General features: G+C 39.2%; 1 protein-coding gene across 1 annotated transcript; it reads right to left on the reverse strand.

Moving 5' to 3' along the window:
• Positions 1-501: 501 nt before the first annotated feature.
• On the reverse strand, positions 502-15,072 carry GASK1B (golgi associated kinase 1B). Its single transcript, XM_082314966.1, has 4 exons — positions 13,957-15,072; positions 6,790-7,004; positions 2,779-3,005; positions 502-2,479 (listed from the first exon to the last, which is right to left on the reverse strand). The coding sequence occupies exons 1-4, from the start codon at positions 14,951-14,953 to the stop codon at positions 2,272-2,274; spliced, it is 1,647 nt and encodes a 548-aa protein (XP_082171092.1). The 5' UTR covers positions 14,954-15,072; the 3' UTR covers positions 502-2,271.
• Positions 15,073-15,503: the final 431 nt, after the last annotated feature.

Raw genomic sequence — 15,503 nt, forward strand, 5'->3', positions numbered from 1 at the left:
CGTGTAGAGTTCAGCATCTTTCTCCTATTCCTGTACTTGCTCATGATCTATTAGAAAGTTTACCAGTCATTGACCAATACTTCTGTTCTGGCATCACAAATGGGCATGGGCTTGTCTGCTCAATGTTTGTGTAAGTAGGCATTGTCAGAATGGGGAACGAAGGCAGTAAATACTAACGCTGCAGTAACCAGAAGCTCCACAGCTACAGTGAATCAGCTTAGTAAGAAAGAGTTACAAGTCTCGTGAGTAAACAGCTAGAAAATATTTCCACAGGAAGAACTTAATAATCTGGTTTGGATTGTTTCTCTGAAGAATCAGTTTGAAGGTCATAGTTCTTTCTAAACCGTTCTAATGAGCCACATATTACACTAATATGCATTATGGTTTTGTTATTGCAACTTAGAGTTCCGAATTGAAAATCTGATTAAGACATTATTTTATTTTGTATATTCCTGGACATTATATGAAAATAGCAGCAGAGATTCAAACAATTCATTACTTGTGATAATGCTTTTACTGTTACTAATAAAACGGTAAATAAATTGACTTTTATAATGCACAGATTCCAAAAGAAAATGGAAATTCAATATCTAACATAAAGCTCAATAAAAACATATGATTAGATATCACCCTGTTGTCTGGCAGGTCAGCTCAGATACAAACATGTTGCTGTTTTTCTCTACAATTGTAAGTAGAAAACTTTTAAGATTACATCATTTCGTTAGCAAGGGGAGAGTTAATTCTTTGAGAACAAAAGTCATCCATAATAATGTTTTGTTTCAACTTCAAATAGTGTATACCCAAAATTGGACTTAAACTCACAAATACAATTCTACATGTAAACAGCAAATTGTATAAACAACTCACTCTTTATTAGCCAAACTGACCGTTTTATAGAAACGAGCCAAGGTATATATACATATACATGTATCTGTGTTCGCATACACACATGTGCGTGGAAGTGTTCCCAGAATTGCTACTGGAAGCTTGTCCCTTAATGTACCCTAAAGCTGTATTTGTTCTTCTGAAACCACGGAATTTATCTTTCCTTAATGTAGTTCATTACAGAATACACACACAAAAAAAGAAGGAAACTGCTCTCACAGTGCTCCACAAAAGTTTTCATGTCCTCAGCTTCTGAAACATTTAAGATTATTAACTTGCTGGCAGGCCTCTGAGGAATTTTAAGGCATCTGCGCCTGTGCTACTTATTTTAAGCTCTGTCTTCCAATGTTATGAAATCAGCAAACTCTCTTGACTTTCTTAGTAATTCCATTTCATGTGGTTCTGGCTTTCAGGCAGTTTCAAGAATGACACAATCGTCTTTTCCCACCCACAGGTTTTGGACTGTTGCTCTTGGTTACACCCTTCCTAGTAATGTGCAACATGAGTCTTTGCCTGATCCCATATGCCCCTAAATGGAAGATAGCCCAGTGAAGATTACTAAAACACAGTTTCTTGGATTTCTGTTGATTAACTGAGTTAATCAATAGACAGAAAATATCAGATCATCCACCCACACATCAAAACAACCTGTACTGAAAATAGTACATTGTAACAAATGACTCATGATGAATCGTACTCCATACTGGACAGGTAAAAACCGTATTTGGCAAATTAATTATTATTGTTAAAGCCATGTTTTCCTCACTCTTTTAAACTTCCCTCATGTCCAGAGCAAACACACCTGCATTTAAAAGAGCTGAATTTAGTCCTCAGATTTCAAAAGATCAAAACAAAATAAAACAAAATAAGCCTTTGGAAATGTTGGCATTTTAGCATTCATAATCAAAAAGACAAATTCCTGTACTAGATGTGTTTCAGCAGGTAGATGCAATGACAGTTTTCATCAATGTATTAAGTGCTTACAAATCTCTGTCCCCATTTAAACTTGCAATAAAACTTTTACTGACTTGAATGAGGGAAGTAAGAGTAATCCAGCCTAACGTACTGAAAATCCTGTTGCTAATTTTCAGACAGTTTAACAGAAGAAGTGTTCATGGTACCTACATATTACTACATTATTTATTGTACCATTTGGTTATTTTCATTTCACTGGTGACACAGAAGAGACTGCACTGTGTTGAGCTGCAGATGACATTTAAATGTTGCTTTTAAACTATGTAAGATTTCTTATTTAAAAATGAACTTGAAAGTTTGGAAAAAATAAAAATTAAATACGCTTATGAATTAAAACAATTTTACTGTCAGCTTTTGCCTCACTCAAAATTTTTTAAAGACACATAGAAACAAGATAGGAACAAGACTGCTTCATTCATTCATGGGCAATACTTTGGCTCCATGTGCATTTATATAAGTAAGAAGAATTTTGGACCTCCTTTCTATTACATCAATAAGTTTTTCAATTCCTTTTCTGCCTCCTTGGCTCTCCCAGTATATTTTGTCAAGGAACAAAGACTGTAGCAACTTCTCACGTAAACGCTGGCTCCTCAGCACTGAAACTGCAGATTCAGGGAATCTGGAAAAGCACAAAGCAGTTCATCAGCTTTGCCATCACTCTGAATTGCAATATTTATGTTGTGGTTTAGCAATCAATTCTATGAATATAGACTGCGACTCAGCAAAGGAAGTTCATGCATGGCTAATCATATGCATGTTAATTGTATCTTTTACAGCAGTGAGATGACTTATACATTTTTAGACACATCCTGTAAATGTCTTGGGCCAATGGTATCTATTCCAGTAACTTAGTGTCACATGCTCAAACTGGGAAGAAATTATCAATCTTTTAAAAAAAATTAATAGCTTCAAACTTACTCATTGATTCCTTGCAGTATTTTGAAGTCAAGATTGTCCTCATTTCTGTCAAAGAAACCCTTATTGTCTATAAAGGCCAAATGCCTTCGGTCATGCCTTCTCTGAACTATGTGTGTCAGATCAACAGCATCCTGATCACTACATTGCCGCTTCAGTCCTTGCTGCATGCAGGAATCCTCCTTGAGAGGTTTGAATCCACAGCAGTTTCTGTCTAGTCGATTATAGATCTAAAACAAAGCACAGCAGAGTGCCAAGTGAAAACAATATCAAAGCGTTTGGTGCACAGTGTCACTATAAGACATCGCTCACTAACACAGCCGACAGGAAAGCAAGCTCAGGACAAGTATGAAGTCAGCAGTGAAGTGGTGTTGAAGACCTGGTCCCCATACTTCACGTACTGTTAGACGCAATTTCCCAGACTGTATTTTATCTGTTTTATAGCCATGATTTGTTATGTCAGTAAAAATTCTTGGAAAATAATGGAACAATACCACTGTGTAACTGTAATAACAAGACGGTGAATACAATTCTATTTTTTTCAGAAGGCTGTAGTTTTTTTACATTTTCTCTGCTGGAGAACAATAGAAATAGCACAGCCTGATACACACAAAGGGTCTCCGTTCTGCGGGACCTATTAGACTAATAGTACACAAAATAATTGAAAAGATTAGTAAGGGCCACAGCAAACCACCAGAAGCTACAAAACACAAGAAGAGTGCAATTATAATCACAGGGCAGCCTCCCTGAGTTGCACTGTGGTATATACTTTAATGACATGATGGTCTAGGTTATTTTTTCCCATGCAAACCCTCGCTTATTCATCACACAGCACTTAGCTGGAACGAATACATCTGGTCTAACTTTAGTGGTGTAAATGTTAAGTATGTCTTCTGACTTAGTCGTTTATTTTCCCTTTCATAAACAATGACAAGAACGAGGCACTCCCAGAGCAAAGGATGCCATTTTAGGATAACCATCTAGTACAGGAAGGATAAATCACTCCTTGAAAGTGCTTCTACCCCTGTTGACTAGATGAGAGTAAATATACAATATTGCCAGGGCCCTTGAGTGCACAAATAGGCCTTAATTGACCTAAGCGCCCTCACCTGGGACCTCCACACACACCCCCTCTGCCCATGGGCCCAGGAGCCCCATTTTAGCGCAGGCCTGGCACCTCAGCCCTTCTCTTAGCCCTTCTGGGGTGGGTGTATCTGCTGCTTGTCCTGCTACCTGATGCTCCTGGATTGCTGCTTGGGGTTCCTGCTTGTTGGCCTTGGAGCTGGCTTGCTGCCCTGTCTGTGCCTGATGCTCACTGGGCTATCAATGGGACCCACGGCTTTCACCACCCTTCCTGCTGGGCTGCCTCTCCTGCTGCTGGTCCTGCCTGCCGTGGGGCTGCCCTTGGCTCCAGCTCATCTCCCCAGGGAGCAGCCCTGCTCCTGCTGACAGCTGCTTACAGAGTGGAAGTCTGGTCTGGTGCATTGAAGGCTTAATGAGTAGCTTATCAAAGGTAAATCATTTTTTTCTGTCCTTGTTTGTTGTATGCTGCTAACTCTTCAAACTGCTCTAAGCATGAAAGCATTAATGTTCACACAAGCCTTCTAAAATTACAATTTTTTTTTTGTGACACCCCAGTGAAATGAGCTGTTAGGACTCCTCCTGATGTAGAACTATGTTATATGTTGAAAATGCCTCCTAATTATGTTCATCAAATGAAAGTCTGAGAGTTGCTTTGTTTTTTATTGAGTATGTAGTACCGTTGCCACTAGGCTTGGTGGTGGTGTCTGTTTGTTTTCAACTGTGAAAATCCTGAGGAAAGGAACAGATTTCTCTTCTTCTTTCTCCTATCATGAGCAGCATTCAGCATCTGCAGGCACTAGAGCCCCTCTTGCTTGCAGTGTTCTAGCTCATGGGATCTGTCATCCAACTCATCCAAAGGCTTTGCCAAAAAATGAAGTAGAGGCCTTCAGGACAGACTGCTTTGATGTATAGCGCTAATTCATCTGCACCGCACTTCATTACATGCATTAAATAGACGAGGAGATCATGTTCTTACAGACAGCCTCTTCATAATACCTTGCATCATTCTAGGGGCAAGACAGAATGATGGGACACTCTGGAATTGATGCTGCAACCTTAATAGTTTAGCATTGGTTTTTGTCATATATTTATGTACATGAGAGGTCCAAACTCCCAAAATTAAAGAAGCCATTTTACATTTAATGTCCTTATTTTACATGAGTTCTTGCAGAAGGCAAGTGAAGGTTAGCTATAAGTATTTTTCAGCCTTCTCCTATGTTTTATAGCATTTGAAACCAGAGATTAGGAACATCTATTACAGTCACCAAACCCATTCTTCTGAGGGAAGTATATTTAATAGAGAATACTTTTCACCATTATTCTTTATTTCTGAATGACTCATGAAGCACAGTTGTTTGTTTGTTTTAAACTCAGAACCCCTTCTTGACACTTTTTGTTTTACAGTCTTCATGTTCTACTGCCAATAAACTTTAAAGTTAAGTCTGAGAGCACCCAGATAAAATTTTCATCTTTAAGAACCATAAGACCCACTTTCACTCACTTTCTGGTATGTTCTTGTCTCATAGGCAACTGGAGGTATGAATCACTCTGACACCAGCTACTGTTTGTTTCTTTATTTCATGTACAGTTCTATCCTGTTGTATCTTATTTTAACTGACCTCTCCTTCTGGATATTAGGAGTCGTATTATGAAGTTTAAAAACTTGTCTTAGAAGACCTTAAGATTAGAAATCAACACAGAGCTCATGACAATTTTTAAACTGTTCAATAAGAAGACAATGGCATGAAAACATATTCTGTACCATTCCTATAGGGGTATTACTATGTTTAGCATCAGAATAATCCACATATGGCTTTATACCAGATTCTAAGAATTGCTTGCTTATAGTGGGACTAAAGATGGAGTCATTAGTGGAGTGAGCATCTATTTTTAGAGAAGAATTAAATGCTCTGTTTAACATAACAAGTCTGCAAAAAGGTAAACCCCAATAACTGGAAATATCCATTCATCCTAGAACAGGACTGAGAAGGACAGGGATAGGCTAGGCATAAACTAAGTCATGATTTTTATATTTCAAGAAATGTAACTCTATAAAAAGCTCAATTATATCAATAACAAAACACAGTGCATAAAAGTAGTGCTTGCTGCAGTTTTAAATACAAATATTGTTACATAAACCAGTAAGTGCTGCAAGAGACTTGGTCACCCAGACCTGTCTGGTAGGCACAGACAATTGGAAGTAGTGCCATATCTCAGGAAGCCATAAAATTAGCTTCCAGCCAGGTGGTTCAGTTCAGTCCTTACTAATACAGGGAGTGTATTAATAGTCTACTATATAATTGCTGTAACTGTAGCCACACACTATGATACCACTGGGCAGAGTCCTAGTTTGGTGTTATTTGGAGAGCTAATGATTATGTGCAATACCTAATTGAAGAACAGCAGCTATATCATTTGTCAGTTGCTGCTCTACTCTTTCCTTACTAAGACACTGGCTATGGTTTTAAAAAGAAGGAAAACTGGCCACTACAACTGTTATCTTGATCCAGATTTCAGCTGATCAAAACCACTTAAATCACCCCTGGGGTCTGGGGAGGTGCAGGAAGGACCACACAGTAAAAAACAGTGATTTACAGTTGTGAACATAGTCAAGAACTATGTTTGGAGAAACAAGGAGTCAAGGAGAAACAGTATGCCTGCCTCAAGGTGAAGTAAATCTAGATGTCTCAAGACAAAAGGCTTTGTTTCCTCTTTTAGAAAATGAGTCAGTTAAGTGCCTGATCTCTTTCCCTGATTACAAGTTGCATTTTGGATATTTTAGTCATAAGAAACAATCAGAAACAAGTTAGTCGTGCAAATACATCTCTTCCCCATTTAGAAAAGGAAATAAACTAAAATGACTTTTCTAGGAGTCCCATGTGTGTTCATGTGACTTTTGAGGCAGAAAGTTGCATTCAGTAAATGTTTTACCTGCAGAAGAAAATCAAAGAGTGCCATCTTGGACCACTCATGATGATGGATTTCAGTACAGCCCCACTCAGCTTTGGGAACTTTACCATTCTGCCAGCATTTCTGCTTCAATAGCTGTTGATATTGCCCCCAGGTTAGTTTCACTGAAGAATGGGTACTATTATCTGTTGGGCTCAGTGAGGAATCCCAGAGAATAACAGGACAGGCTTGACCATCTGAAAAAGGAAGAACAGATCATTGGTATAGTGCAATACTGTCAGACTTACTTGATCATTCTTTAGACATTGCCTAAGCATCAATAATTATACCATTTTGTAGATGTGGCAGGAAAAATGGCCAGGGACTAATCACTTGACATCCTTTGGTTAATGTGGTCTTATTCCACATCTAAAACTGGCCACTGCAGGAATGGAAGAGGCATAGACATTATAAATGCCTTTGGTGTACAGAAGGCTTTCTCTGTTTGAAGCAAGAGATTAATGTACAAAATCATATCCTAAACCAGACTATTAAAAAGTTTATAGGTATATTAAGAGCCTGCAATGCTACTGTGATTCAATGATGTAATTTCCCTCTGATTCCAGTCAACTGAATATGATTTAAAAGATTTGAAAATTTATGTCAAAGTATTTTTTCTGCATAATAGGCATAGAAACACTACAAATGCTATACTCAAAGCAGATTTATTTTGTTGTCTTTAGTATTTTGGGCCTATAATGTATGATTTCACATCTCTGAAATGCTATATGAGAATACTAGAAAGTGTGAGCTTAGCATGAATAAACACCTTGACAAGGTTGTTTTGGTTTTTTGGGGGGTTTTGTTGTTTGTTTGGGGTTTTTTTGGTGTTTTTTTGGTTTTTTTTTTTGTTTGTTTGTTGGTTTTTTGTTTTTACCCAGCTATTACATGAGATCTGTTTTGTACAGCAGCTATTTTGGCCAAATTCTTTAATTCTTCTGTGTAATTCTTATGCTCTTCCCTGAAACTAAGTCAAGCCCTAGCTTTGGGGAGTTCAAGTGTTCAGAGTTCTTAGTGGGAAGAAATCTCAGCAAAGAATTTAAAATGAGCTTCCCCAGTATAAGAACTGATAAATACATTTCAGCCAATATCAAGTATCAGGCATATCTATCTTCTTAGGAAAGTGGAACTTTCCTTTTCATTGCTGATGTAATGCTGCTGCTGCCTTAAACTGTCAAGGACCCAGGACTGACTGTGGCTTGCACACACATTAAAACAAAGAAATCCTTTATATTTTTGGGTATAGACAGAAGACCAAAATATGATGTCTTGGTACAGACAGGAGGAACCATTTAACTGCAAAGCTGCTATTTGCTAAATAGCAAGTGTTGGAACATGTATAAAGCTTTAAAATTTATTTTTATTCATCTTGAAGGTCAGTGAACCTAAAGTCCACACTATTGCACCATTTATCACATCATAGTTAAATGCAGCCTAAACTGCCTCTTTGTATTCCACGTGCCCATGGAGCCAGAGATGCATCTGAAAAGCAGCTTTCAGAAACTCGCATGAAGGCAATGAGATCCACTGCACCTTCTCCAGAGGCAAGCCAGAGAATAGCACATAGAAAACAGGTATCAGTGCCAATGGCAAGCTAAAAGCTGCTAATGTGAACGCTCCATCTGTAAGCAGCAAAAACTGCTAAAAACAGATCTCCATACAGCTGAATCAAAAAGCAACTTGTTCAGAGGATGATGACTGATCTAAAACAACAGGTAAGAAATTATCTTTGCCCACCCATACTTAGCAGTGAATCATATGTAAAGATCCATCTTGTATTCGCCAACAGAGCATGACAGGCTCCACATGCAATCAAGCCCCAAAGAAAAACAAACTCCTCTCCAAAACCAGAATGTACTTGATCTTCTCCCTGCCATGGCTTGCACATACAAGATAGTCCTTCTCAAGCCAACCTAATGTGTGGCTCCACCACCTCTTTAACTTCTCTCCCAGTTGCCCAGTGTTTCCTTAGGAACACAGAAAGTTTCTTTCCATTAGGAACATCAGTCTCTCACTAGGATCAGTACTACCTTTATCAGCACCATGCTCCACACTTTCCTCTGCTGAAAAAAAGCACTGAGCACTCCTGAAAATCAGGCTTCTCTTCTACTGAGGTGCCTAAATAAGTTCTTAGGTATTTAATTTGGGAAATCTTAGCCATTCCCCCATGTCTTTTGCTCTGGTTCCATCACATACATTGTAGATTACTTTAGCCAAGTCAGGTCACCTATTGGCTAAGCTGCTTCTCCAAGCCAGCTGGAGAAAGTTTATATAAGCACTGGGGATTGTCACAAAAAAAGGACAGCTTTCTTCAGGACCAAGTCTGATCTATTATTTTTATATCTCCAATAACAGCTTATGTAACTATTCATGATTTCTTCCACAAACCAAATACATAAATGGTCTTCTAACAAAACAAACATCTCCTGTCTACCCAAAAGGGACATGATAAACAATAGTAATATAAATACTTTAAAAATATGAATAATATCTTGCCAGTTTCCATTAAGATACAAAAACATTTTTAAAAGACCAAGGCTAAATACAGGAAATGTTTGCATTTCAGAGGAAATGGGAGCAGAAAAGATGAGCCAAAATAAAATCTTTCAACTCTGTAATATAAATTGAATTACAGGAATATGAAACAGCAGCTTCAGTAAGGAGCAGTGACTCAAATTTCTGACACTTGCAGGAAAAACGTGAAGATGCTGAATTAAAGCAGATAAAGGGTCTGATTCATAGCTGCATGAATTGGCATGATTCCACTGAAATCAGTGGAGCTCTTCTGATTTAAACCTCATGAGGATGGGGCTGAAGTTAACTGAACAGTGAAAAGTAAGGCCTGGCTAAGAATCAGAGCTTCCAGTTTGATACAGCCAAAACTGAGGAGATTGAGCACATTTCAGAATGACTCCAGTGTGTTCTGCATGTACTTCTTTCCTAATCAGCTTTATATATTAACACAAAGGGCTACTGCTTTTCTGTTGCCGCAGCTGCATTGCACTGAATCTTCCCCAAAGCTGATTGACTTCATTTTCTTTTCACCTGTCATTTTAGATTGATATATCTACTTGACTATCTAAAGATGATCTGCAAAATTGTATGGGAAAGATTTTTTTCAAAACTTGTGCTGGAACCACCTTCCTAGTAATTCATATAGATTTTTTAAACATCAAAATATTTCTAAAAATTTCTTAGGCCATTAGGAGCTAATGGCTCAAGATATCCTAAGTTGAATAAACTGACACAGGTGAAACCTCAGGCTGCTGAGACTAGACTGCCTCAAGGTACTCAAACTGCTTCATGTGCAGTTAGATAATATATCACTGCATGGCTTGTTCAACATAGGCATCATCTTAAATATCCACACACCACATCACTTTGAAAATAATCTGTATGCTTCTTAACCACAAAGATGCTCTTGCAAATGTTACTCTTCCATCTTGTGCTCTAACTTGTACCTACAGCAATTTTTCTAACTTCCTTGAAAGAAAATATTTTCAAACATGCCTATGAGAGCATCACTAAAAAGAGCAAATCTTTCACTAGGTACTCATAGCCCTTCCTCAAATTCCTCATTGTTCGCTGTAAAGCAGTATAGCTTAACACTGCCACATTTGAAAAAAACAGTTCAGTTGCCTACATATTAGCAGGAGAGGGTAATTTAGTGTGGAAAGATGAGGGGGGACTGACATAGAGTATGACTTGAAATTGAGAGTTTAAGTTCTGAGGAAAAACATAAGGGAGAGAAGCAGAAAGCAGAGAGAAGTTAGGCCTTTTTTCTTTCTTCCCTCTGCACCTTATTTGCAATGTTTGTCCTGTGCTCGTGCATGTCAGAATTAAGGAATGAATGAAATGTGCATCTATAGCTCTCTAGACTACGGACTGCATTATTTCTTCTACAGAACTTCTCTACTCAACAAAATATTGGAAATATGCATTCTGGTACCCCTCTGAGAGGTATAACACTGTGATGGAAGTTGTTTGGCTTGATAGACAGAAAACAGGACAGATAAATTGAAGCCTTTTAGAGCATTCTGAATGCATAAGGCAGCATTAAGTTTTTCTTATTCTTTGCCCTGACATTAGTGATTCATAATAGCTTTGCCTACTTTCGCATAACTTTTGGTGGGATGGCAAGGGCAGGCTGATAGTGCAGGGTATAACATGGAAAAACCTATGGCTCCACTTATGATGTAGAGGCCAGTAAAGCAAAATGACAAGTACAACCAGTGGAGCTATCTATCCCATGGCATTCGTCTATTTGCAGTAAACCAACTGTGAAAGGTGTTATTCAAAGGAAGAGTTTCTTGCATGTTTTAGGAGAAAAAAGTGGTTCTGTGCAAGTAGTAGGTTCAATCTTTAGCTAAAAAAAGCCCAACTGAATTGAGTACACCTGTGCTTATTCTTATTGGCACAGGATAAAGAATCTTTAGCCAAAATTATGATATCAGAAAACCAGGGGGGAAGAGGGGTGGTTGTTAGCATGCAGTAGTTCAGGCCTTCAGCCAGTGGCGCAAAAAAACTGCATAGCAATAGCTGCATATTTTGTTCCCAAAGCTGAGTAAAGAGCTCAGCCTTATTGCTATGATCCAAGGAACCAGAGTCCTATTCCTACAGCTGTCAGCTACAACACAGGAGCAAGCCTGCTCCAGCCCATGTTACTCCAGTGGCAGCTCAAGCCCTAACAAACACTGGCGTCGTCCTACCCTGCAAATGCTGTTGCTAAGCTAGAGGCAATATGTGCAGTCATTTTACTTCTGTGCAAATTAATTAAGGTAGGGCTGTGACACCAAGCAAGATCTCTTCTGTCTCTCCTGTTCCTCAGTGTGATCAAATAATGGAAGATTCTCAGTCCTGTGGTATTAATGTGACCATCCCAAAACTCAGACACACAAGGGTCAGCCTCAATTTTCCCTACAATAGACACAGTTTTATGACTATTTCTTGTTTTATAGGCTTATCCTTCATTTATAGGTGTTTTGGAACTCTTGGCATTTTTCACGTCTTGTAGGTAGCAATGGGAGTAATGAGTGAGAGTTTGCATATGTCCAGAATCATGCTCTCTTAGTCTCTAACACTGAACTCAAAAGGGCTTTGCCCACCTGTACTCCACAGGCTTTTTACATTTGGCCAATTCATTGCAAAAATGTGAGGGAAAGTTATCATACCTGATTTTTCCAGCCATGATGGAAAAATAAAGTAAACAATTAAAAAATTCACAGTTAACACTTAAAGGGTTTACAATTAACTAGGGAAGGTAAGGGCAGCAGACAGAGGACTTGCATACAGTATTTTTCTAGACTTTAAAAAAAAAAAAATCAGTGAGGGATTTGTGGGAATAGGGGAAACAGAACCTGTACAGGGATTTACTAAGCAGTTCTTTGAAACTCCTTTTGACAACATGAATGACAGTTTTGAAAAGCCTATTTTTTAAGATTTTAATGCTACATCAAACATGTCTTGTTAGATCAGATCACAACAGAGGCAAGCTAAAGGGAAGTGTCATGGAGAGAGAGGTATATCAGCCCAGAAACCATGTACATTCATACATACATACAGAGTCTCTAATCCTGCATTGCTTTCTTTCCCATATGAATAACCATGATTCATACAAGCTGCCCTGTAACAAACTGTACAGTACCTACCTAATCTTAACTTAAATGCATATGGGTTATAGAAATGAGCTCACTAATTGTTCATATTATTTTTGAGAATATATTTTTGCTCATCTTCTCAACACAGATGTTTTCCAGATTATGCCAAACACAAGCATGTAAATAGTAATGAGCTCAAGTCGATATTAGGCATCTGAGCTCCAGCATATTTCCAGGCTAAAGAAATGGAGAGAGACAAGGTACAGTAACTGTTCCAAATGCTCTGTTCACCCTTTAGCTGGAAAAAATGAAGTGGGACCAAAATAATGTTATTTCTCTTCTCATCACCTAGCAACACTCTTCTTGCTATAGGAACATAGCCAGTTATGAGGAAAAGAAAATTAAAGAGGGCAGAATGACTCTCTCTGTCCTAGACAGTCTGAAACATACTGTAAGGTGACAGACACTGAGCAACATAATGTACAATTAGCCTAATAGCTGTTTTCAGAGGCTTGCAGTCTGTCATCTCTGCAGCCACGCTGTGCAGAGTTCCTCTAACTGAACTACCTTAATGCCTTATGACAGCTCTATAGCAATAAATCTTATTCCTAAAAATAAACCAGACATAATGTATCTTCCATGCTCTGCAAGTATGAATAATATTCAGAAGCCTCCAAACTGTTTTTCCTAGAGATTCATTCACATTGTTGTACAGGCTGCCAAAAGGAAGGTTTACAAAGCAGGATGAAATCAGAGATCACTGGGTCCTCTTCCTGCTGTCAGACTTCAGAAAGTCATTCTTGCATTACTTTTTTAAAAACACAGACCGATATAAAAATATTTTGTATAAGCTAATTTCAGCAGCAAGGAAGGAACAGCAGAAACATAGCTAGCCACTTTAGCAATGATTCATTAAAATGCAACGTAGTCCTTTTGGATTGTGATTTGTGACTGTACAAAAATAGCAGTTAGGCTGAAGACATTTAACAAGATAGCAATGTTAGAAGTAGACTTACTTCTAACTCACATTACATGTCTGAAATCGATCTTTAATTTCACTAAAGAATAAAAATCAAATTTTTAATTGAAAACTTTATACCAATCATTCATCAACATTTTATTAAAGTCAAATCTAAAAGATGAGAAGACTTTTTAAAAAAATCAGAAATACCCATTGAATCACAGGGTATTCTGGAATTTCTTTCACCAGTTTCACTTCAGGCAGTCTGTACAACGTCATGCGATCTACAGATGACTCCCGCTCTTTTTTTTTTTTTTTCTCCCTCATTCCAGACTCTTGTGCAAGAGAAATTGTTACTGCCCTCAGCAGCTCAATGGTATTTCATCTAAACTTTGGGGTACTGCATCCTTCAAACAGGATAACGGCACTGCAGAAATCACACACAGATACCAGCTTTCCTTCCCTGTAATGATGGGGTTAGTTCTCAGGCTCGTGGGAGTTAAAGGTGGCTGCTGCCCTGTGGTTAACGTGGGAGGGGGACGGAAACCTCAGCACCCCACCTGCAAGCTGAAAGCCATAGGAATATGTTACCTTGGAAGAACTCTGATCTCCTGCTTACAGAAGGTAAGCTCCTGTTCAGCCCCAAGATCCTATCCAAATGAAAAGCAAACACCTCGCTCATGTCGAGGGGTCTTTTGATGATGCCACAGTGCCCCTGGTTACAAGCAGTTCCTGTGGTGTGGGGACCCCTCGCAAATACTACCAGGACTGCTTTGTGAGAAGGTGCTTCTTGTATGTTCTCTATCCGAGAATCTGCCAGCCTGCGCATGTGTAGGATGTCATCTTTGCTCAGCCAAGAGGGAGAGCTCTCGCTGTAAATTCGGATATTGCTTTCCTCAGGCTGGGACTGTGCCTTTATAACTCCAGAAATCCCGCCAGGTCTCCGGTGACCCCTCTCCCTGATTGCCATTCCTTTATGCTTGTGTTCATCCAGTTGGTGCTTTCTTGCCTCCAGAGCTATTGCTGCTCCCATTGTGCCCACGGCATGCGTGGTCCTCCCCGGCTGTTGGGCAAAGGCCTCTTCCCGGCCTATAAAAGGGGCTTTTGGAAAGTGCTGCCCGTAGGACAAAGGGGTTGCATGTTTCTTCCTGCGCTTTGGCTTCACCGTGCCTCTGATATTGGCAGGCTTGCTGCGCTTGGACCGCAGGGTGATGTAAACTACATTGGGTGGCAGCAAGGTCCCATTGCTACCAAGCTGGGGTTCCTTGAAATTAGGTGGTGACAGGGTGCCATCCAGTGGGATGCCCAGAAAAGGAGTTTGAGCTGCATCTTGGAGACTTCTGGAACTGATCTTTTGCCGTCCGCCTTTGTGCTGGGGTAAAACATGACCCACTTGACTGACGAGGAATCCCAGGTAGATCACACACGCAGTGCCCACGAGCAGATTCCTCCTTGTCCTTGGACGCCTGCAAGTCCAGAGCCTCAGCACCCGTGGGGGGCACAGGCAGCAAATAAACAAGTTTTTGATTTTACTTGGCTGATCAAAGGTGGTCATTTCGCTAGTGAATCCACATGATGAAAACAGCATAAAGTCTTCTGTACGTTCCAGCCAGGATGATGATGCATGATTTCCCTTCCCCAGTTTCTATTTCTCCTTTTCCAAATAGCTTCCAGCATGGGTGATAGACAGAAGCTACTGATATGCCCGGGAACGTGTTTAGCACTAAGGATGCTGACACTCCACCTTCTCAAGCTGTTAAATTCTTATCAGCCACCACAGGGAAAGTGATTGGCTTCAGAGAATGAATGGAGCCAGCTACGTAAGCAAAGTTTACTGACTTGTAGTCTAAAATATCTGAAGTATCTCCTTTGCAAACTGCAGAAAGAAAAGAGCAGTAGCATTTCATTCCATTACTTACATATGGCATCTGTGGTTCTATATTTTTAAGACACAAGTTCTAGATGAGACAGTATGCATCTAGAAATTTGTCAGGATACATCTTTTGCTTTCTCATTACAGTATAAATTAAACACCAAAATCATGAAATACAGGCTCAATTTGCAATCTCAGCTAGCCATATTCCAGCAGTAGAAGAAAAGCTTGTCAAACCCAGATCATTATAATCTTATGAGACAAA

This window comes from Platalea leucorodia, assembly GCF_965183815.1.
Source record: "Platalea leucorodia genome assembly, chromosome: 6".
NCBI classification, from domain to species: domain Eukaryota; kingdom Metazoa; phylum Chordata; class Aves; order Pelecaniformes; family Threskiornithidae; genus Platalea; species Platalea leucorodia.

What these genes read in the sequence shown, in the direction of transcription:
- GASK1B (XM_082314966.1), bottom strand. Translation starts at nt 14,953, where the DNA reads ATGCTGTTTTCATCATGTGGATTCACTAGCGAAATGACCACCTTTGAT. An exon ending in TCTTTGATTTTCTTCTGCAG is followed by an intron (nt 3,006 to 6,789) that starts GTAAAACATTTA and finishes GCTTTGTTTTAG; the next exon opens with ATCTATAATCGACTAGACAG. An exon ending in ATACTGCAAGGAATCAATGA is followed by an intron (nt 2,480 to 2,778) that starts GTAAGTTTGAAG and finishes GTGCTTTTCCAG; the next exon opens with ATTCCCTGAATCTGCAGTTT.